The sequence below is a fragment of the Ostrinia nubilalis genome, chromosome 14 (genome assembly GCF_963855985.1).
Source record: "Ostrinia nubilalis chromosome 14, ilOstNubi1.1, whole genome shotgun sequence".
Lineage (NCBI taxonomy): Eukaryota > Metazoa > Arthropoda > Insecta > Lepidoptera > Crambidae > Ostrinia > Ostrinia nubilalis.
The window spans coordinates 6147514-6171141 of record NC_087101.1 but is presented as its reverse complement, the minus strand read 5'-3'; the positions used below and the strand labels follow the sequence as shown (position 1 = coordinate 6171141).

At 34.6% G+C, this 23628-nt stretch overlaps 1 protein-coding gene across 3 annotated transcripts in view; it reads left to right on the top strand.

Moving 5' to 3' along the window:
- Window positions 1-2356: 2356 nt before the first annotated feature.
- Window positions 2357-23628, top strand: part of LOC135078035 (fasciclin-2) — a 164705-nt gene continuing 143433 nt past the window's right edge. For all 3 annotated transcript variants that reach the window (XM_063972586.1, XM_063972584.1, XM_063972583.1), the window contains exon 1: window positions 2357-2809. In XM_063972586.1, coding sequence (XP_063828656.1) covers window positions 2743-2809 — 67 coding nt within the window. In that variant the 5' untranslated portion in view covers window positions 2357-2742. The remainder of the gene's footprint in view (window positions 2810-23628) is intronic.

The following is a 23628-nucleotide window of genomic DNA, read 5'->3' as shown; positions in this document are numbered from 1 at the left end:
GAGGCTCTAGGTTTGTGGTGCGGTAGAGTCGAGGGGACAGGGTAGTAAAATTTTCAATAGTAGGTACCTAGGTATTCAAATTTAGATAAAATGCAATTGAGTTTACATTATTGTTTAATTACATTTCTCACTGCTTCTATTGTGAGTAGCAATCTAAAAATACAATAACATAATTGCCAAATCTTTTATTTTCGTTTTTGTGTAAAATACATTTCATAACTTAAGTAATGCGGATTGTTACAGTTGTTTTGAGTTCACATTCAGCATGTACCTACGTAATTAATTTATGTTTAAAGAAATCTTTATGTAGTTTCCCGAACGCGTTCTTAATAAAGGTAAGTACAAGAGTAGTACCAGCTCCAAGCCTAACATTGCTGGCTGCTCGATGTGTCGTGAAAAATAAATTATTCATACTGTGTTGCTATAATCAGTCACGAGAGTCGATACTCACCCGATAGAGGGCGCTAATGTGTTCTTCTTTAGCTTATCGTACTTTTTGTATATTACCTATAGAGGAATTTTAATTCAGTTAATTTAAACTTACATGTTTATTCTCATTTTTTGTACAATCGGTTAATTAAATAAATAAACGAAATAAATAAAGCAACGAAAGAAATTAAAATCTATTTAACAGGTGTTTAATTGGTGGAGAACAATTAACATTTCTGTATGCTTCTTTAGACTTTGATGAGGCTAAAAAATACACCAGTTTTGATAGCGGACTGCGGACTTCCGATTTGAGTGTCAAAGTCTGAGTAGGATATTTGATTCTGGTAATCATAAGTCAATCCCTGTCTACCGCTGAACTTCTTTTGGTGACCCCAATCCTGAAACAAATATAATCATCTTCAGCTAGATGGATTTTGTTTTATGGATAGCGGGAATTATTAATTATCACAGATTACAAGTAGATAATCTTAAAAAAATACAATTTTAGGTTGTCATTAAATTATTTAATTTCGTTTGCAAGATTGCTAAAGTCTGTAAGAGCCAATTTGAACTCTTTTGAAAGGAATCATGGTAATAAAATCCACTAAGCGTCCAATTGGTGGAATTAATATGGGATTTTGTGTGAACTGCAATGATTAATCTGTGGGGATGATGGTGAGGCTCTAGGTTTGTGGTGCGGTAGAGTCGAGGGGACAGGGTCGTAAAACTTTAAATAGTAGGTATATTAAGATTTACCTAGATAAAATTCATTTGAGTTCACATATTTTATTTATTAAACTTTTCTCACTGCTTCTATTGTGAGTAGCAATCAAGGTAATCAAGTCATTGTTAAAAATACAATAACGTAATTGCCAAATATTTTATTTCGTTTTTAAGTAAAATACAATAATTCATACTATAAGTAATACGGATTGTTACAGAAAATTCGCATAAAAACTTTTAGCTTTTGAGTTCACATTCAGCATGTAATTAATTTATAAAGAAATCTTTGTGTAGTTTCCCGAACGCGCTCTCAATAAAGGTCTGCGAATACAAGAGTAGTAGGTATAGCTCCAAGCTTAACATTGCTGGCTGCTCGATGTGTCGTGAAAAATAAATTATTCTTACTGTGTTGCTGTAATCAGTCACGATCACGAGAGTCGATACTCAGTAATACTCACCCGATAGAGGGCGCTAATGTGTTCTTCTTTAGCTTATCGTACTTTTTGTGTATTACAGAGGAATTTTAATTCAGTTAATTTAAACTTACATGTTTATTCTCATTTTTTGTACAATCGGTTAATTAAGTAAATAAAGAAATGGAAGAAATTAAAATCTGTTTAACAGGTGTTTCATTGGTGGGTTATCTAGGTAATTTAAATGTTTCTAACACACAAATTGGTTGTCTATTAAAGGTCTACGGACTACGGACATTTTCATCATAATAAGTTTTGTAATTTAATTGGAATCCAGGCATTTCTTGTATTAAATAACTTTTATATCATTCATTTTGATGATCATCACAAACTACTATCTATTCTCACAAATAATGTAATACATAAATAAAGTTTCAAACATGAAGGCTAACATTCCCACGATATGAATAGTTCTCAATTTCACGCGAAGTCCGCCGCGCTATGTAATAATAAATAAAGTTGTCAAACAATTGACAGTTATGTAGGTAGGTAGGCACTACTTGTAGTTCTCTAATAGGCAATTTCCTCCAGAAGCTAGACTAGTTAAGCTAACGGCGTCCGAAGTGAGTGTCAAAATATTTAGCAAAGCAATCAATTTTCAATTTTCCAGGACATCGCATGCTAAGCTAATAACGGCATTAACCTAGTAAACTGCAAGCGACTAATCTCGATCCTTGCGAAGTTGCGAGCTAACAGCGCCGTAGTTCCGAGGATCGCCGTCGCCGCGTGTGTCGCTCCCATCGCGCGCCAGTACCGTTGGGCGCTCGTTGGGGACGGACGTACGCTCCCGCTCCGCCGACTCCAAACCCTCCTCACGAAACAAGTTTCACACTTCTGTTTCTAAAAACTATTATCAAAATACGAAACACCACCATGGACTACGGCAAACCAGTGAAAAAAACTCTCGCCCAAACAAATTCGACCAGTTAAAAAACTATTCTTGTGCTGTTTGTGATTACTTTTATCTACATCGATAGAACGCGAAGGTGTAATAAGAACGCGAGTGCGATTGTTTGTTGTTTTGAAACAAAAGGTACATTCCGTTGGAAGTTTGAATTTTCTGTTTTTTGTTTTTTATCTGAGGACGCATACGAATAGCGCGTTGAAAAGAGACAAGATGCGGTCTCACCGGGCAAGAGCGACAGGTGTGGCGGCTTTGGCGGTTCTGTTGGCAGCTATAACAGGTAACTTAGTTTTTAAACTTCTACAACTGTTGATCCATTGACTTAAAATTCTTATTGGAAAAAAATCCTAGCTTGTAATAAATCATATCTTAGGAGAACAGGTTGCAAACTTTTTATGCAACAACAAAAACGTCAAGATAAAACTTGATAATTTTTATCATGTTGGTAGCGCATGAGTATGAGGCGCGTATGATTCATTTTGTATACTTGAAAGTGAGGTTATGTCTTTTAAGTTTAATTTATTTATAAATAGAACTGTGAAGAAAGTAAGTTAAAACTATGTAAAAGGAACGATATGCCATACATTATGTCTAGACACCGACTCCAGGTAGTTTTAATAATTGTGTTTCAATCTTGCATTTTATTCTGGTTCTGTTGATCCGTCTGATAAGAATAAATATGATGATAGTAGTTTGATAAGATTTATGAATGAATGAGTAATCTTCATGTTTTTTTAAACGTAAATAAATTACTCCATGGTTACAATTATGCAATATGAACAGCATATTTAAAAAAAGTGTTGCGAAACCTATAATAACTCAATTAAATATCAAAAAGAAATATGAAATGTAAAATCCTACATTAATTTGTCTCCAAGTTGTTTCTAAAAAAGATGGATCCACCTTAACTGTCAGAATTTTTATTCGAGAGAAATAGGTACTCCACAAATGAAGAAGAGGCCCAAAGAATCTTTATTTCTCACATGATGAAACATGTTCTTCTTCGAAAGTGCTAAAAAATTGCTTAAAACTCTAAAACTGAACATTCCAGTCACGATGGACATTTCACTTAACACTTACAAACCTGAAGACAACAATCGGCACGTTTGAAAATTATGCACAATCGCACACTGCAGCGACAAGTCAAGGCCTAGTTGTGCAAAAACCGTTTTAGTCCGTTATGCACTGGGCAAGTGAGGCGACGGAAAGTACGGAAACTCGCTTTTCTGGCACAATGGTGGATTCTGCCACATTTGTTCTGGGCGCATTCGTGCGTTACTTTCTCGTCCGGACGCCAGCGAATCAATCAATCGGAAATCTGTATCCGTTCGTTTGTTTTTTTCTACGGATTCAGTGAGATCAAACAAAGGCCCGTGCGATATGCCGCTTCTAAGATCAGCTAGAGTGGTTTCGTATTTATTGCTTTATGTGACTGCAGTATATTAAATCACTCTGGGATTAGAAATCAACTTTAATACAAAACTTAAGCATTGACAGTGACGTTTTTGCTAACCCAGTTGGTAGAAAAAGTCTTAACAAGCTATATATATTTTTTCCATAAACGGTGTCTCTCTCAGATCTCTTCAGTAGAAATAACATTTAATTTCATATTCGACATAAAGTTTAAGCGTATCTTATTCATAGAGTTTGAACGATTATATTAGTTACAGGTTACCTAAATATGACGCAACGCCTAACAGTAAAATATAATACCTATCAATTAAAATTAACAACGCTCATCATAGTTACAGTTTCACACTTACTTCTCCATTGTCGGAGCAAAATGCGGTAATATTTTTTGGGTCGCTTTCTTAATTTCATACAGTCTAACAATAGACATTGCGCGTTTTGATAGAACAGCCATTATAGCGATTTGAAGATACAGAGCTCATAATAATCCTCTGAATAGCCTAGCACATACCAGTGCGTGAGAGACTTTCATCAATTTAATTCCATGTTGCTAAGGAATAATGTTGCTTTGAATAGCACCGCTAATCTGACGCTGAAATCCGGGATCGTATAAACTAACGCAATGAAAGATAATATTGATGTTGATGTTGCGATTCGGGAAGTTATTACAGTGATCCCACATACAGAAACGGTTATCTTCCAATCTACATCTGTACTGGATACAATTTACGCAAATACAAAGCATCTGCCGTGTCATTAACCTCGGTCATTTAAGCCTGTTAACGCTGCGGGACTGCTCTAATGGCATGTTGACGGCTCTTTCAACGACCATGACCGCTCGTGATTATAACTAGAGACAGAATCGCACACGATAATAACACGATAGTTAAGATGACATTTCAGATACTATCCCTGAACGCAATTTCCTTGAAGGTTTCAATTTGTCTTCGTGGAATTGCTTATACCGAGAGAGTATGTTTCTATCAAGTTATCTCAAGCCTCTTCACAGTGTTTATGTAATATTATTGCGGTCTCTGAGTTATTGGTTTTGCTTTAATAAAAATAACATTGTTAGACAAAAGACAAGCCTTATGATATTGATATGAATAATGAGTCTCATAGCGAATAAATTTCTTGTGATATTTTCGCAAGCAAAAAGGGTAAATTCTTATTGAATTATCATAACTTAATACTTACTTTAAAACGTTAAGTTGTTAAGATATTTAGGCAAGTAAGAGAACTTCCTCAAGTTATTTCAGTCGATACATTCGAATACTAAAATGATTTTACTCAGTGTTGGGCACTAAAGCTTCCTGAACGTAAATAACTAGGCGGCATCGAATGCACTCTCGATTGTGCAACAGAGAAAACATTTATTACTATTAATACTGCCAGCCCGTTGGCTACCATTAGCTGCATCACAATTGTGAAAAACTGCACAATAGTGTAGTTATCTAATAGAAAAAGAGTTTAAAAACGATGTTGAAAGAAATCTAAAAGATGATAAGTAAATACAAAAGAATTTCAAAGCCATGAAACAGGTCGTGAACCACGATCGATCTAACATTCAGAAAGAAACAATTTAGTCTTTGCCTAACCATGACCTGAATTTGGCCTAGCGTCGACAATGTTATGCTAATAAAATATGAGAATATGTGGTGTGTTACAAAAACTTTACGGTAAGGGTGAAATTATTAGCATTTTCGAACGGTTTTTATGATTCTGGAATTTGAATAGAAATGGCCAAATAAATGACCGGCAATAATGATGATCCGTACGCTCATGGGATAGAGGAATATTGAAATTTTGAATATTTTGAAACGCAAACTATCATAGATGAATCATTCACACTTTATGTGGCCTATATGGGTTAGTACAGTTACAAAATAATATCCAGCAATATTTCCAACGTTTTCAACATAACACGACCGCGAAACCGTAGTTCCACATGACCCACGTCAGTCATATTACGGCGTCCACGTGATGTAGGTCACTATGATGAATCACTTCTGGTCTAACACGTTATTACGTACTGACAACGTAATCGGAAGCCACTAACTCTACCGGTTCGGTAGATTCTTGGTGAATTATTAGTCGCCGGGCAAAGACCCGAGGTGGTCGGCAAATAGAAGTCAATAAGTAATGACGTCACGTCGAACCTAGCTCGGATCACAATGCCGGGTCTAAATATAAGCTCTATCTGAAGATCTCTAAAGTGCAGATGATAAAGTTCTAAAGCAACTTCATGCAGGTCTAACTTTCCTTCTATTTTCATATGACTAAACTGTATTTTCATTCATCGAATTTTCAAATGTAAGTTTTATCATAGAGTACCATAAAGTATTTAAGTTTTGGACGTTAGGTCTTCTATCGATTTTGTTTTGATGTTTTTCAAGTCCATACTGATTCTGGAATTAGAATTTCTATTTTTTTATACATTTTTATCGTGCACCTTTAAACAGCGGTTGCATCAAAACACAATTACTCCTTTATAGAGAATCGTGCAGACTAACCCAGTTATCACTGATAACACGGTTATCTTATCAGCGGCAGGTGGTTCCCAACGTACGCGAGTTCAACGGTTTTCTTATCAGACTAACTGTTTAGCGGAATTGCTTATGTACGTGTTTTGACGCGAATTGATTCAAGTTAACTCACGCTTAGGCTGAGTTGCACCATCTGACTTTGACTTTAACAAACGTTCAAAATCTGTCAAACTCTATACAAAAAGCACCGATTATTGTTACAGTTAAAATAAGGTGGTGTACCTAAGCCTTAGTGCAAAAGGTGCAAGTAAAATATTGAATGCTGGTAAAATTTCTATAGATTTAGGCTCTAAATGAATTGATTCTCAGAGAGAACACTTAAGAAATCACTTTGGGCCAATATGTACCTTTGGTAAGAACTTTGTGAGCTTGAACAACGTGAATTATTTTAAAGTATCAAAACTGTTATTTTATAAAATAGTTCTTTTTCAAATACTTTACCAAACTGGTTTTTCCACATGTCAAATAATGGGAACGAACGCAGAATATCATTCTTGGTTTCACTGTTCTTATCGCTACGGAATGCTTTGTGTAAAGGATTAATTTCTAAATTTCTGTTTAATCTGGTAACCCTGCTCCAGTTCACACTATTCATTTATATGTTTTAAGTAGTGATTTTATCATTCACCGTGTGACAATTTACATAAAACCTTAATGTTTATGTCAAGTTCATTTAAATGCGCACATTCATTAAAAGGTTAAATTCAAAATAGTGTTCCGAGTTCTAACTTAAATCTGCATGAAAAAAGCTGTACAACTTATGCCTTTGCCACAAACAAATAAAAAAACAAACGATAGAAATGAAGCTGGGTGACTGACACTGAGTTTCCACTTTTTCTCGCTCCCTGTTTTTATCAAAGCCGTATTTTCTAGGATGTACGTACACATCCGTTTCCTTGGTCAGCCCATAGCTGTCGCTTTCGAAGCCCGATGTTAAAACCAGTGTCTCAGTTGTCGAACCGGTTTCGCGGGTGCACGGCGTCCTTGAAAATGCTTGTACGATATTAGAATTACGTATCGGAGATCTCGTGGACGCGGTTCAGTTTAAATAGGCAAATGTAGACATCTGGCAAATATTTTTCATCATCATCATCATCATCATCATCTCAGCCATAAGACGTCCACTGCTGAACATAGGCCTCCCCCAATGCTTTCCATGTTACCCGGTTGGTAGCAGCCTGCGTCCAGCGCTTAATATTTTTAGAGTAACCTATTTATTTGCTAATATTACCAGGAGGCCCGATCACTAATTTTGTCATTTCCCTTAAATAGAGATTGTGTCTTCAGTTATAAATAGAGGACTGTAGATGAATTATCTTAAAAATATGCATTTATAACGGTACGGAATGCGGAATTATAGCGCGCCTTAAGATGTGTCACGGTCACATTCAAGTACTCGAACGTTCCATAAACAGAATATAAGTATGCACCGCCAATTTTTAAAAAAATTGTCATAATGAGTGCATGGTTCAACGTGCTGCGAGATATCGAATCTTTTTTAGCAATAAAATTGCAAACATTGATTTCATGGAAGAGTGATTTTATAAAACATGCTCTTGCTTCTTCATTAAGGCTTGGTATTTCTGCTAAAGTAGGTATTTCGCGCTGTCAAAATCGGCGCGCGCAATTCTTCGCCGAAGACAGCGCGCCAAAGAGCTCCCGCCATAATTTCCAGCTACACAGTATAGAAATACGCAGTTGGTTAGGTTAGGTTGACTTCCTTCCCTTCAAGCGTCACACTCACAACACTTTCTAATACAAATCATATCCAAGTGATACAAATTAAAACACCTTTCAGACTTTTTGGGAATATATTCTAGAATCGAATAAATATAAAATACTAGCTTTCCGCCCGCGGCTTCGCCCGCGTGGAATTTTGTCTGTCACAGAAGAACTTTATCGCGCGCGTCCCTGTTTCAAAAACCGGGATAAAAACTATCCTATGTTCTTTCCCGGGACTCAAACTATCTCTATGCCAAATTTCATCAAAATCGGTTGCGAGGTTTAAGCGGGAAAGCGTAACAGACAGACAGACAGACAGAGTTACTTTCGCATTTATAATATTAGTTGGGATGGGATAACTGCAGAAGTAAACACGGTTCAAAGTGGCCGTGGCGTCGCCCGACCTTCTGGAAGTTCTGCGCCGGCTTAAAGAATTTCAGGATTACGTCACCCGACCTATCGGTAGGCCCTTGGGAGCTTGACGAGTAACTCTTAGTAGCGATTATTTAGAGCTTGGATAATAAATTATAGTTGTTGCAATTCACGAAGCTTTGCATGTGGTTAATAACATTAATCAGTACACGCATCAATTTTGTGCAGTCTCTTTGTTTATTAATAAATAAAAATATCATACTAAAATTGCAGAAACATATTTGTTTGTATTGGTCTGGGTGTTTTCTTTCTATGATATGTATGACGTATGTACGGGGTTCTGTATCGAAAATTACTATAAGCATCACACGCAGTTACCTGCGTACCTCTGTGCACTCATGGGAGTTTAAGCAGAGGTCCCTAGAGTTTGACTTTGAGCTTTGTTTATAGTCATTACGAAGCAGACTGATGGGAAACTGCACTGTCTTGAATTCGAAAGGGTAATTTGACGGTGTTAGGGGAATTCTAGGAATAAATACAGAGTCTCCTAATTGAGATTGAGACATTTCAATTTGAGATTTCACTTGACATTGAACACAATCTGACATGGAGTTTTCAAACACTTGTAAAAATAAAAAGTAATTAAATCAAAGGCACTAAGTAGTATTGATATCAACTTCGAAGAAAATGACTGCCAAAATTACTTTCTACCCGTTCCACACGTCTTTCATGAATTATATTAAGGAATTGTTAAGCTAAATTTCAAGTAGATTGAACCAAGGAATCACTTTGTCCCATACAAACTTTACCCCCTTTTTTCACCCCCTTCATTTCATGACCCCATTTCAGAAATTATTTTCTTATGAGATGCCTACGTCATACAAAGAACACACCTTTCAACTTTCAGGTATCTACGATATCCGTCAGTCATTTAGGACAAAGCATTTTTATTAGTTGTCCAATACTCTATCGTTCCAGGTATGTCATTGACAGGAGGGCGCTACTATCTTAATGGGTTATTCATTAGTCCCAACTTTATGCCACTTGACATTTCAGAATCGTTTGACTTTAGATACCTAAGCGATTTGATATTCGGAGTCTATTAATAAAATCAAGTTCTGACAGTACCCGATCAAGCTTTTCATTGCAGGACAGTTAAATAGTTTTATTATTAGTTTCTTCTCTAAGTCTTAATTTGTCAGAGTAGGTTTTTAATTTTTTTCTTGATATATTTGACGCCTTGTAATCTCTCGTTAATATAGGTCCACACAAATAAAGAATGTTTGACTTCGACTTTAATAATTATGCTCTTAAATAATTATAAATAAACTAGCTTTACGCCCGCCGCTTCGCCCGCGTGGAATTTTTCGGTTTTTATATAACCTATTACACTTAGATAATGTGGCTTTCTATTGGTGAAAGATTTTTTTAAATCGGTTCAGTAGATCCCGAGATTACCCCTTACAATTTAACAAATATACAAACACACAAACTTTACCTCTTTATAATATTAGATATAGATAGGTAATTTGAAACTCTATTTTGTTTTATTCTTTTTTTATTTTAAATATTTCACAATCCAAACTAATATTTACTGTAAGTAAATGCTAAATAGTAAATATTAGTTTGAATTGTGAAATATCCTACTAATATTATAAAGGCGAAAGTTTGGATGTCTGGATGTCATGATGTCTGGATGTTTGTTACTCTTTCACGCAAAAACAACTGAACGGATTTTGTTGAAACTTTACAGTATTATTGTTTATAACCCAGATTAACATAATGACGATAAGTGGCAAATACATTTCAATAAATAAATAAGATGTGTCTAAAAAGCGCCATTCGTAAATATTCATTCGGGGGAAGCCGTGAAAGGCCGTCTATCAACATGGGTAAAACGAGGTAAAACATCATATCTAACGGGGGTAAAACGAGGTCCACGCGAACGAAGTCGCGGGCGGCCGCTAGTTTATAATAGGTAGCTTTCCCTCCGCAACCTTATTGATATTCCATGTATGTGTCTTTTAACTGATTTCTGTTAAACATTTCATGTAAAATTTGTCCAGTTATAACTCTATTTACATCTGCATCTGCAAGCAAGGATTCATGTTCTCCAGCCCAGATGCCGAGTAAACAGAATCGCCTTTCAGTGACGTGCAGCTGCCCCTATATTTGACCCACTGACCTAATTTTTTATTATTTATTTGTGTCAGTGTGCTCTTCTAAAGAGTGTAAGACGATTGTATGTAGGTACTATTAAAATGTAATTTTAACTCAGCATTGGTTTTGTCTCATATTTGAGGAATGTACTATGTATCATGAGTAGAGTCTTAGTTTAAAAGGATGCCAACGATTTAAATTTCAATAGGTAGACAAAATTCATAATTCTTAATTATCAAAAATTTTAGCTTTCTCCAGTAACACTGATATTATTATACTGTGACTCATCAAAGTCATCATTGTCAAAAATATTGACAAATCGCGAACTGTCACGGCCAAAACACTGACACGCGTCCGTCCTCCGTAAGCGCCACACGGTGGGCTGATATTAGAGCTTCATAGACTTAGCGTCGCTCAAAAATCAAGTGCCGAATTTTGAAAAAATAAATATGCCAATGTGTTCCTTTACCAAAAAGGAATATTTTATGTTATGTAACGTTTCTTGATAAAGTTATTATTTAATAAGTTATTGACAATTTCCTTTTTTTTTGTATGGAGCTCAACATTTATTTTTATTTTATTCGTTATTCTTAAGCTTTCTTAAGAAATTGACTTTTGTATTATGTAATGCAACATATAAGCTATGTTATCACCAAGTGACGCATTTCGGAAATCTTCGGAACATTGTCATTTTGGACTTTAAAATAAAAAAAATAAAAAAAATTAAATAACTGCCAAATTTTGTAAATATAACTACGCCAATGTGTTCCTTTGCCAAAAAGAAATATTTTATGTTATGTAACCTTTCTTGATAAAGTTATTATTTAATAAGTTATTGACAATAATTACTTTTTTTTGTATGGAGCTCAACATTTATTTTTATTTTATTCGTTATTCTTAAGCTTTCTTAAGAAATTGCTTTTTGTATTATGTAATGCATCATATAAGCTATATTATCACCAAGGGACGAATCCCGGAAACCCTCGGAACATTGTCATTTTCGACTTTAAAATAAAAAAAAAAAAAATCGAAAAAAAAAAAAATTACTGCAATGTTATGTACTTTCTTCCGTACTACCCTAACGAGGTGAAGAACTAAGCACGTTTTTTATAGTGGTGTTTCCAGGAGGCCTAATCCACTTGTAAGATTATTAAAATATGTTTTATGGAAATTAAGCCAGTGTGAAGTTAAGTTTATTGGTTATTCAGAGTCAGTTTCTGAACCGTGAAATAGGCTAATGTCCACAAAAGTAAAGCTTTCTTTCAGTATCAGTATCAGCCTCATCATCAAATCGATCATTTATTAATTAACTTTTGTGTTTTCTATGAAGTTTATATTATTATCTATATCTGAGAATCAGATTTTAAAAATAAATTGTGTAAAATATCTTCATTAGTTGCTCTCCTGCAAAATTCGAGCGTGGTGTAGTACTTTCTGATTGGAAGTAAATATCTTTTCCGTGAGCAATAATTTTGTATGCTTGCAGGCATATATGTATGTAGAGCTCCATGTACGTAGTATAGTTTGGTCTGCGAAACAAAATTTGCGAAAATGATGATTCTAGCGTTTTAGGGCAACTTGTAAGTGCCCAAATGAACGTTCGGTTTGATGTCTCCAGATAAAATGGATAAGGGAAAATAAGGTTTCTTGCTCCACTTTTTACTATCGACTCATTTCTTTTTCAAATTTATGAAGGAGACCAATTTTTTTTTATTCAAAATAAGCTGCATTTAATTATTGTCGACCTATTTTAATGTTAACAATGAAAAAAACTTAATGGACGCGGAAATTGAAAATTTAATAGATCGTAATAAAATTCTGGAAGCAAAACAATCTCGTAATAACTGATTCTCACTTGATAGATAAAAAAATAATATCGTTGATAAATGGCAGCTCTGCACAAGCAGCGATGTGATAATTGTAAAGCCATATCAACAGAAATGAATAATTTAGACGTAATTGCCATCAAGAAAGGTTTTCAACACCACCAAAAAGTCCACTATAAATGATCAATTTCATGTCTAGGCTGATACTGAGAAAGAAAGCTTTACTTTTGTAGCTTCAGAAAGTGGCTCTTGAGTCTAACCAATAAATTTAACTTCAAACTGGCTTAATTTCCATAAAACAAATATTATATGTATTATAGTAACCTTAGTAATCATGTGGATTAGGCCTCCTGGGAACACCACTATAAAAAACGTGCTTAGTTCTTCACCTCGTTAGAATAGTACGGAAGAAAGTACATAACATTGCAGTTTTCTTTTTCTTTTTTTTTATTTTAAAGTCGAAAATGACAATGTTCCGAGGGTTTCCGGGATTCGTCCCTTGGTGATAATATAGCTTATATGATGCATTACATAATACAAAAAGCAATTTCTTAAGAAAGCTTAAGAATAACGAATAAAATAAAAATAAATGTTGAGCTCCATACAAAAAAAAAGTAATTATTGTCAATAACTTATTAAATAATAACTTTATTAAAAAAAGTTACATAACATAAAATATTTCTTTTTGGCAAAGGAACACATTGGCGTAGTTATATTTACAAAATTTGGCAGTTATTTAATTTTTTTAATTTTTTTTATTTTAAAGTCCAAAATGACAATGTTCCGAAGATTTCCGAAATGCGACACTTGGTGATAACATAGCTTATATGTTGCATTACATAATACAAAAGTCAATTTCTTAAGAAAGCTTAAGAATAACGAATAAAATAAAAATAAATGTTGAGCTCCATACAAAAAAAAAGGAAATTGTCAATAACTTATTAAATAATAACTTTATCAAGAAACGTTACATAACATAAAATATTCCTTTTTGGTAAAGGAACACATTGGCATATTTATTTTTTCAAAATTCGGCACTTGATTTTTGAGCGACGCTAAGTCTATGAAGCTCTAATATCAGCCCACCGTGCGCCACCGCGCGACTGATTGAGATTGTCCAAGCCGTCATGGGCGATTTTTTCCACATTTTTTAACATAGTAACTAAATAAGACGCAATATAAAAATTTCATCCGTTAAAAGCCCTCAAGTTATTTCTGAACTTTAGTTTAGTAAAAGATTCAGAATCTCAAATCGCTTATTTTAAAAATAAAACCATAATTAGAAAACGAATAGAGGTAACTTTGGGAATTTATTCTATCGAGTCAACTTCATCAAATCGTGTTTCCATCCGTTAATAGCCCTAGAAAATATCCTCAACTATGCCCAAAAAAAATCTTAGCCTTTAATTTTACTGTTTAGTACCTCAAAAATGAAAAATGAAAACCTCATTTTTGCCATTTTCTCTACTACCCGGCCTTAAGTATGTGAGTTTGCGCGGTCCGAGCAAACATGTGGTTGTGTACTAGACATTCATTCTCAGCATACATTTAAATAAATTACTGTAACACTAATTCACAGCCACAGATCTCGAGCCGCGACCGTTATAGTGTGGCCATTGTGAAAACGCCGATTGGTTATGCCTCCGAAAATTTCTAATCTGTGCTCGGGTTGCATAAGTTTTAATTTTTCCGTAGCAGCGAAAGCAACTCGAATCTGTACGTCGCAAGTTAAGGTTCATGCTTGCGTTAATTTTTTAACGGCGTGCTCCGTTTCATGGAAGAGTGGCTTCCCTCTGGTCAGTGGCGTGGAACGGTCAGCAAGCGAATTTGACGGCATAATTATGAAGTGACAACTTGGACGGTTTTTGTAATTTCACAGACTAAAAAAGTTGCGCATTTGTGCGGTTCGCGTTTTTTTTTGTTTGGCGAAATGTGTGGCTTCAGTTAAATTTAAAAGTGAACCTTTTTTAAAAAACGAACCTGGATGTTAGAGAGAATAGTTCTAGCATGTACGACATTATTTTTATGAATTACTAGCTGACCCGGCGAACTTTGTTCCGCCTTAATGGTAATAAATAAGCAGACTTTTTTTTTATTTCGAACGGGATAAAAAGTATCCTATGTCCTTCTCCTGGCTCTAAACTACCTCCCTGACAATTTTCAGCTAAATCGGTTCAGCCGTTCTTGAGTTATAAGTGGAGTAACTAACACGACTTTCTTTTATATATAGAAGATTGAGTCAGTAAAAGTAATTTTCGTTATGGTGCATTTAATGCAAAAAGTGGCAGTATAGTTGGTTTGAGTTGCAATATACCTAACTGAATAGTTTTTTTCTTCAGTTATTATTTAGTGTGTGTGTTGTTATTTTTTAGTGGAATAGAAAATATTTATTACAATAAAATAGGAATCTACTATATTATTATAGACTTCACGCGTCTTCAATAAACAATTCGCTTCGCAAATCTCTGAAGCGTAGATGATTTCATAATCATATTTCACCACAATACGATTGCTAGAACGTTTTGTTATAAAATCTACATTTTCCTTGGAAAATAAGACATCACAAATAAGTATTTATTGTATACATACTTAATAATTATGCCACATAGCTTGATATGCCATCGCCCTTATCTTCAAAGTATTTAAGTAATCAATTGTGATGAATGAATTTCATATTCTTTAATAAACGTTTGCTTAAAATTACATAGACATGTTTCAAACGGACCTTTTGCTGAATTAATAAAAAGATATTGCGTAGGACGTCAAGATACTGGTAAAGCACCCACCATTTACCATATCGTAGGAAGAAAATAATTCAAGGCCAAATTCGGCAAAACAATACTTCGCGGTTCTACCAGAACCGTAGGACCGGACAAGTTTTACACACTCAAAGTTTTATAATTTCGTGGTCGATTCGGTATTAGGTATTTGTTGTAAATACCATTTACATCGAAACAAAATAAGCTTAATTTGGGAGATCAGTGTTGAACATGTCAATTCAATCATTTATTAAATGGCTGTTGCTGATTTCACGCCATCAAACATTGCAACAAGCCCAAATTAAAATTAAATGTTTGATACGTTAGCAAGATTGATGTAGCAATAAAAGTGCGCTGCAGCGCGTGCTGCACAAATTGAAACGAAGCACGCGCTATGATTGACGCCGTTACGTCCATCATAACAACTAGTGAGAGATGTACCATTTTGGCTCCGTCCGAAATAAACCTAGTGCTATTCCTGAAATATTCCTAATTGGGGAATGACACCAGAAAAGACAAGTTTCGTAATTATGAAATGTTTCATACGTTAGCAAGATTGATGTAGCAATAAAAGTGCGTACTGCACAAATTGAAACGAATCACGCGCTATGATTTACGCCGTAACTTCCATCATAACAACTAGAGACGATGGCTCCTACGTATACTGGCGTAAGTGAAAAAAGTAAATTTTACAGGAGAGCCATTTTAGTGGCCAGAACCATATTTTTGGGTCATATCTTCTGACCTACTAAAACGAATTTAATGAAATTTCACATTTAGCCTTAACATGTAATGCTTTAGCTACTGCTGTTATCAATTTTTATATTTTTCTTATATATTTTGAGATTTTACGCATTGCCCTTTTACGTCGGCATATTTCTATAATTTCATGTATATTGTTCAACGTAAAGAGACTTAAATGACAACGTAAATATAATATTTTAAGCGATTACTCTCTTTATTTATGCATGTAATTATTGTAATTGTTATCATGTGCTATATCAATAATAAATCAGTTACAAAAAGTCGTTTAACCTTTAACTACTGACGTGGGCCTCTCAGGCCTTGCAAAAGTCAAATTGTTGAATTTCTCCTCTCCCACGTGCACGACACACGCGAATCTTTTAGTACCTTCGAGTTTCATTGCGCCGAGGCTGTCAACAACGGTGCACGTGATTGCACGCGCAATTTCACTAGGTAAATTAATTTTAAAGTTTCTTGTGGGCCTCTCAGGCCCCCACCTCAGTATTGGCGTAACTTTTTTTTGTCTATAGTTTTCATTTAGTTATCGTCTTTTCTTAAAATAATTTGAAAAAATCTTTAATATGGAGCCCACAGTATGTCGTCTGAGAGAAAGCGGTATCTCGGAAGTATAAATAACCAGCATTTAACGAAAAATAGAAGAACAGTAGTTTTTGGCACGTATACTAGGAAATGATAAGCCTGTATCTGTCTATCAAGATTTAAATGATAAAACCAATTGCCATACATGTATTTTGAAGATTCAAATGAAATCTACATTTTAAAAACATGTATGCCTTCCTTCACTGAGCAAAGCAAGTTTATCCAGACTGTGTTTAATTCGCACTATTTGATGTGTGTAATTTTTTTCCCCCTATTTCATATAAGGATTACTGATATATCTTTAGCTAAAAAGACTATTGAAAATTAAGATTCTAAGTTGATTTGTTGAATTTATGTATATTTTTCGTGATAACTTTGTGAATCATGATTTCATGAGATTTTTGCCAAAAATGCTACATGTTTTCTAAATATTGAAATAATACGTACTTATTAACAAATAATTTACATAAAAATTGTTTTATTGTATTTAAATATAACCACTATTAATAATTATTAAACATAAAACCCTAAAAAGATTACATATTTTTAAATATAAGCACACATAATGTACGGGCCTCTCAGGCCCCCACGTCAGTGTTTACGTGAAATTAAATCCACCTCAGTAGCTAAAGGTTAATGTACCGTTTTACGTTTTAACGCAAATACGCCCATATACTGTGCTCGAGATTTAGTTAGGTCTTTTAACATAATGTGTCATATTTTAAAAAAATATAAATAACTTGAAAAAATCGAATTTCCTAAGGCGGGAATTGAACCCACGATGCCTTAGGCAGTTCGATTTTTTCAAGTTATTTATAATTTTCAAATTAGTTTGAGATGCGACTCTTAACGCTAAAAATTAAATAACTATATAATGTGTCATAATTTATAAATAAAACAATTTGCTAAATATTTTCATGGCTTTATTTAAGATTTGGATTATAAAAAATATATGTTTATGTAAGCAACTACTCGTATAGATTGACGAATCGTATGATTGGGCTTTATACGTGGCGTAGTTTTGCACATACGCCTATTTGCCTAAAATTTTATTTTGTATCTAATGGAAAAAAAAAATTTTTTTCTTACTGATGTTATAGATTAGAGCAAAGTGAAATCATTGCTTAAATAATTGGAAAAAGGCGTAAGCGGCAGTTTCGCCCTTATACGTAGGAGCCATCGAGATGTACCTTTACCCTGAGGAATATTCTCGGTAGTGTTACTGTAATATTTCTATTTATTGGGAGTTTCAATTAAGACGTCCCTAGGGAGCATCTCCGAAACTACACAGAATAATAGAGTCTAATGTCTTAGTACGGCAAACATTGATTTGGAAAATGTCCTACTCTTCTCTTTTAATTTAACTTAAAAACGCGTATCTTTGCAGATGGATATAGCTACGTTATTTTAGATCTAAGTTACTTAGCACATAATATTGTTAGTTTTCAAAACTTACTTCAAGTTACTCTTCCTTCGAATTCTACGATGCAACTCAGCTTCGACGTTTCCCGTATAGTTTCCTGTCAAAGACGCCGGGATTACATTTTCACGTGAGTCATATTCTAGAGTTTCGTTATTCGCCGTCCAAGAGTCGGAGTTTTGAAACTGCCCGATTATCAATTTCCCCCAAGTCGAGAAGTTCCGCGCAGCCGAAGTTACAACGGCTTTGCGTAGTCCGGTGCGCGCGAAACAGACTGTGTCGGACGGACCTAGTAGGGCTGTCAACAGATAATAATAGTATTTAATCCAATAGCACTTGTATAATTTTGTGCAAATGTACGCTTAGCCAAAAAGAGTACAAATAAACATTAACCTTAGCCATTTCCATCGGTATCAGACAAAAAACTAAACAAGGCTGTTCTTTTTACTTCAAGCTGAAAATCTATCAATGCAGTGATCTAATAACGCTTAATAGCTAATTTTTGGATGGTAGGTATGCGGTCAGCAGTTTAGCATATTACAGATTTTAAGTTATGTAAAATTGTGGTAATTAGAAGGTATTTTTGATATTACCGACTGTGTGACAACCCTCAAACGACCAGTGACCAGCACGACGACCGCTCCTCAGACCTTGACGGACAGTTAACTGGTCTATCACATTACCCTTTAGTTTTTCTTGCATATTTCTGAGACAAAAGATGTATTAAAGAACTCTTTTGACAACGGTTCAATACAGGCTAAATCCCATAGGAAACAAAAATGTAGTAAGTGTTTAATAATAATATACGGAAGCAAAACCAATAACGTATGTTACATTGTTTAGTCGTGACAGGGATAAGTTTTATGTTAAGGACGAATATGTTCATTGACATATTTTAAATACATTTGCATCTTTATTAGGTATCTCCATAGATAGGGCATCGCCATCGTCTACCGGTCCAAATAAATAATCGACTCAATTTCCTTTTTTGTAAAATTAATAACTTGTACTTAAAGAATGAACTAAGAATGATATTTTTAGTAGTATGTAGATATATATTTTCTTCTGTTGTTCTCTCAAATTTAATTATTTTTCATATTCATTGTCACTTTTACAAAATGGCAGCCCTAGAGCAATTTGTCGACCGCTCCACAGACCTTGACGGCCGCGTATTTGCTTACCACATTACACTTTATTCCGAACGGCGGCAACCGTTACACTCCCATTCTTCTGGTTTGGGATATTTTCAGCTTGTTATGAAACGATTGAAGTTACAGTTGTTTTTGAACTCTTTTGATCGTAATCTAATTTGGTAACTTTGCATTTAGTCACACAAATACAACAACAATGCAAGCCGTTCAAGAACAGTTTTACATTTACGATTTATTTAATCGGTAACGATACCAATTTTTATATTCAAAGCCCGCTTTATAACTTGGATTTCAGTGATTAAGTATTTGATTGTGAAAAATGATACTTCATTATAATTAAAATGTTTATCAAGCTTGCCCTAATTACTAGCATGTCTGTCACCTGTTCACGTTCACACGGTAAAAAATACCCAGTAATTACAATGAAATAGACTAATTAAGCTTTGAACGGACAAAAAAATGAAATATTAATAATGTAGTTGTGTTGTATAAGTGACGACAGCACATAAGGTGTCCTATACTGTAGCAGCATGTGAAATAGTATATTTTGCAGCAAAAGTGCTGTACATAATATTTATATTAGCCACTAGTTTTCTAGATAATAAGAGCTGAAACTTTAAGCGCCTATCCTTAAAGCTTCCCAGATGATTAATAAATTAAGTTCTATCCAGTTAGAGAGCGTCTAGGTACGTCAAAGTGAATTAATAATCACCACAAGAAAGTTACCTTATCGATTGCAAACTTCAAGTAATCGAGAGATCGATTCGAATGCCCGCAAAGTAGATCGCTTAGCAAACTCATTTGGTACTCAAATGGGAATTGTAGATTGTAAATAGGCTTCAATTCTACAAAATTCAATAGCAGTTATGAAAGACAGCTGTTTACAATTTACATAAGTAATGAGCAGCGCGAATTTTATATTTATACATTTTATACACAGATCTAAATGATACGAAACAAGTAGGGTAATTGCGCCGGTTTTCCGTCCAGCTCCTGTTTTCGTCCATTTGACCGACTTGCCACAAACAAATACGGAAAATTAGAATACAAACCTAACTTTCCGTGCAAGTTTGGACTTGTTACAATCTATAATATCTAAGTAACAGTTCTGCCTGCATGAAAATGTAATTTGACAAGTAATAACTCCAAAAAAATCTACGGAAGTTGCTGCTGCACACAGGTGAATGGAAAACGTCGTCAAGTTAGAAAAAAAACGTGCCGGTAGGGAACTTTCATGATATGTTTAATTACTGTTTTAGCTACTTTACGTAATGTTTTTGGCACGTATGTCTAATTATTAGCATAATAAACACTATTTTAAGGGTTTATTAAAGTTTTTGTATAGAAATCTTAGATAATTAAGTGGACTAATACTAGCATAACAATTTTGCAAGATTTTGGTTTTCGTCCACGTGGACGGAAACCCTGACACCTAGTTAATATTTTTAATAATCATTTTACTTCAATGGACCTACAAAATACAATGTTTTTTCTGCCAATATGATCTTTATTGCTATTACTTTAAATATTTTAGTTTACGTCCACTTTTTAACAGTGAAAAACCCATAAAAACCGTTAAAAAGATGTGGACGAAAACAAAAAACAGCTTTAAACGTTGTTGTGTTTTCGTCCATGACGTCATGAGCAAGCACTGGGGTGGACGAAAACCAAAATTAGCTATTCCTGTAGATTAGTTTTCGTCCATTTATCCTTCGACCTATTGCAATATTTTCCTAAATTTAGGTAAGAAACTTATTTAAATCTTTTTGATATCATTTGAAAGCTAACAAAATTACCTTTCAAATGATATACCACAATCCATAGTTACTGTATTGTAGAATTGGTTTTAAGTTAATAATTCAACTGCACCCTTTTTTCTACACAGTGGTCGAAAACTAGTGTACACTAGGACGAAAACTGATTTTTTTGGACGAAAACTAGTGAAATCGCCTCTTTTGCATAAAATATTTTTTATAAAAATACCCGTGGTATTTACTTATTGTCATATTATATTAACGTAAAGTAGACTATATTAGGACTAAAATGACATATGATACATATGAGTAAGGGTATTTTAAGATATTCATTTCGCATCACAAAGTTGGCAACTCCGATAATTGGACGAAAACTAACGCACTTACCCTACTCAGGTACTGAAATTAAAATGGCATTGGGAGTTTCATTGCAATTATTTTTCGTTTAATTTAAATCTGTAGCATTTTTTTCCAACCAATATGTTACAAATCCTCGCTGAAAACAGAATAATTAAGTCCATTCGACGTACCTTTTGTTTAACAAATCGGTTTTCTTTTTCTGTCGGCGCTGAAAACGTTTAATTTCCAGGAATTTTTCAACCAGTTAACATTGTGAAGAGTATAAATGTGTCCGTCAACAGCGAGCGGAACATTTATGACAAACGTTTGTTAGCAATTGGTCAAACAAGTTACCAGCACGATTTAGGATTTGGCACACTGTATGCGTTCTGCTGCGGTCTGGTAAAAGTGAGTGAACGCAGCCCGCAGTCACATGCGAACAACTTTGTCTTTCTGTTGATATTACCTTTAGTATTGATGCGATCTGACCGTGCGGGCATGAGCAAAGAACGCAAAACGCACCGCTGATAGATGGCCTTGTCATGGCCGCTGACAGATTGTTTTGCCCGGACCGCTATGTGACCAATGTTTTTCATACATGATGAGGGCTGCGTTCACTTTGACATCACAGAACACGTCCATTTTGGCAAATCCTTTAATGTGCTACCATCACTAGCGAGCGGAACGTATGACAAACGTTTGTTAGCAATTGGCCAAACATTTGGCAGCGCGATTAATCTCCACGTTTGGTTATATTGCCAAACTTGGTCCCAGCTGACTAGTTTCAACAAGATACCATTGTTAATGATTGGTGTGGTGAGATTTAGTTCTCGTCCACGAAACTTGTTGTATAGTTACGTAACTTTATATACTTAGTATGAAATTTTGAATTTATAATGGCGATGGTTCTACTAAAATACCTACATAATCAACTTACTTTACCAAGATTGAAAATTCGAACTAAGTATTTTTGTTTTAAATAAGGCTTATATTCTTCTGCTGGAATTCGCTTTGTTTCCCTTCATGCGGGTTATACGATACACTCGTAATATTTTATTAGTACTGCCTGCATAATGTTGTAATAATCATATCGAGCTCGATAATAATAATAGGATGTAGCTGTATTATTCTGTTCATCTGTATGCAAAATATCGCAACTTCAGAGTAAGTATAATCTCATTTTGTTTTGGTTTAGTGTACTACTAGTACTTTTTGAAAAAAATTTGTACCTATCTGAAATAAACAACTCCGTTTTGAAAACTTAAACACGAGTATTTGTCTGTGTCATACAACTTTTTACACTAAACAAAACTAAAACTAAAACTTTCCTTGCTGAGAAGCGCCTTTATACAATCGCCAGCACATCAAGCTAAACACTCTTGGTCTTAGGTACTTGTAATAGGGTTGAGTTTGCAAAAAAATGTCTGATGTCTTGTACAAGCGTGCAATTAATGAAATATCGCGAAAACACCAGAGTAAGAGAAATGGCGCAATTTGCATAGTTTCCCACGGAACGTAACATTTTTGTCCGGGTGATTCCCACTATTGTTGACCGCCAATTGTTTATTGGAACATGATATTTTCAGAGATGGTAAACAATATTCAACCTTACATTTAGTAAATAAGACTTATGTATTGCAAGTAACTAACAGGACGTAGTGAAAAAGTGAAAAAATCATCAACATGCAATTATTAATACACCCTGTAAAAAACTTTGTAATCTAAAAATAATAATATTGTCTACTTTAGTCTCAAATACGCTCATTGATAAACAAGCATCACTCATTATGAAACTAAAATCTGATTCTCAGATTATTTAGGCTGTTTCTCCATATTACTTCCACAATAACAAGCGAAAAGTTTGTCAAACTCAATACAAAATCACCGGCTATAGTTACAGTTATGATAAGGTGGTGCAATTGAGGCTTAAGCTGGGTTGCACCATCTAACTTTAACTTTAACAAACGTCAAAAGTCTGGTTACTGGGTCAAAAGTCTATGGCTCAGTTGCACCAACTTACTTTCACCGTAACTTTAACAATAACCGGTGCTTTTTGTATGGAGTTTGACAGATTTTTGACGTTTGTCAAAGTTAAAGTAAGATGGTGCAACACAGCGTTAGTCACTTCAAAATCTATACATTAATGGCGTCACACCTCGATATTTTGTAATTACACGACCGCTAAACGAAAAGCTGAACCAAATCGCTGTCAAACTTTAATACGGTCCCAGAATCGATCCATTAACCATATAGATTAGATCTCCGAACATGCCACTTTGGTAATCTCCAGCAATGA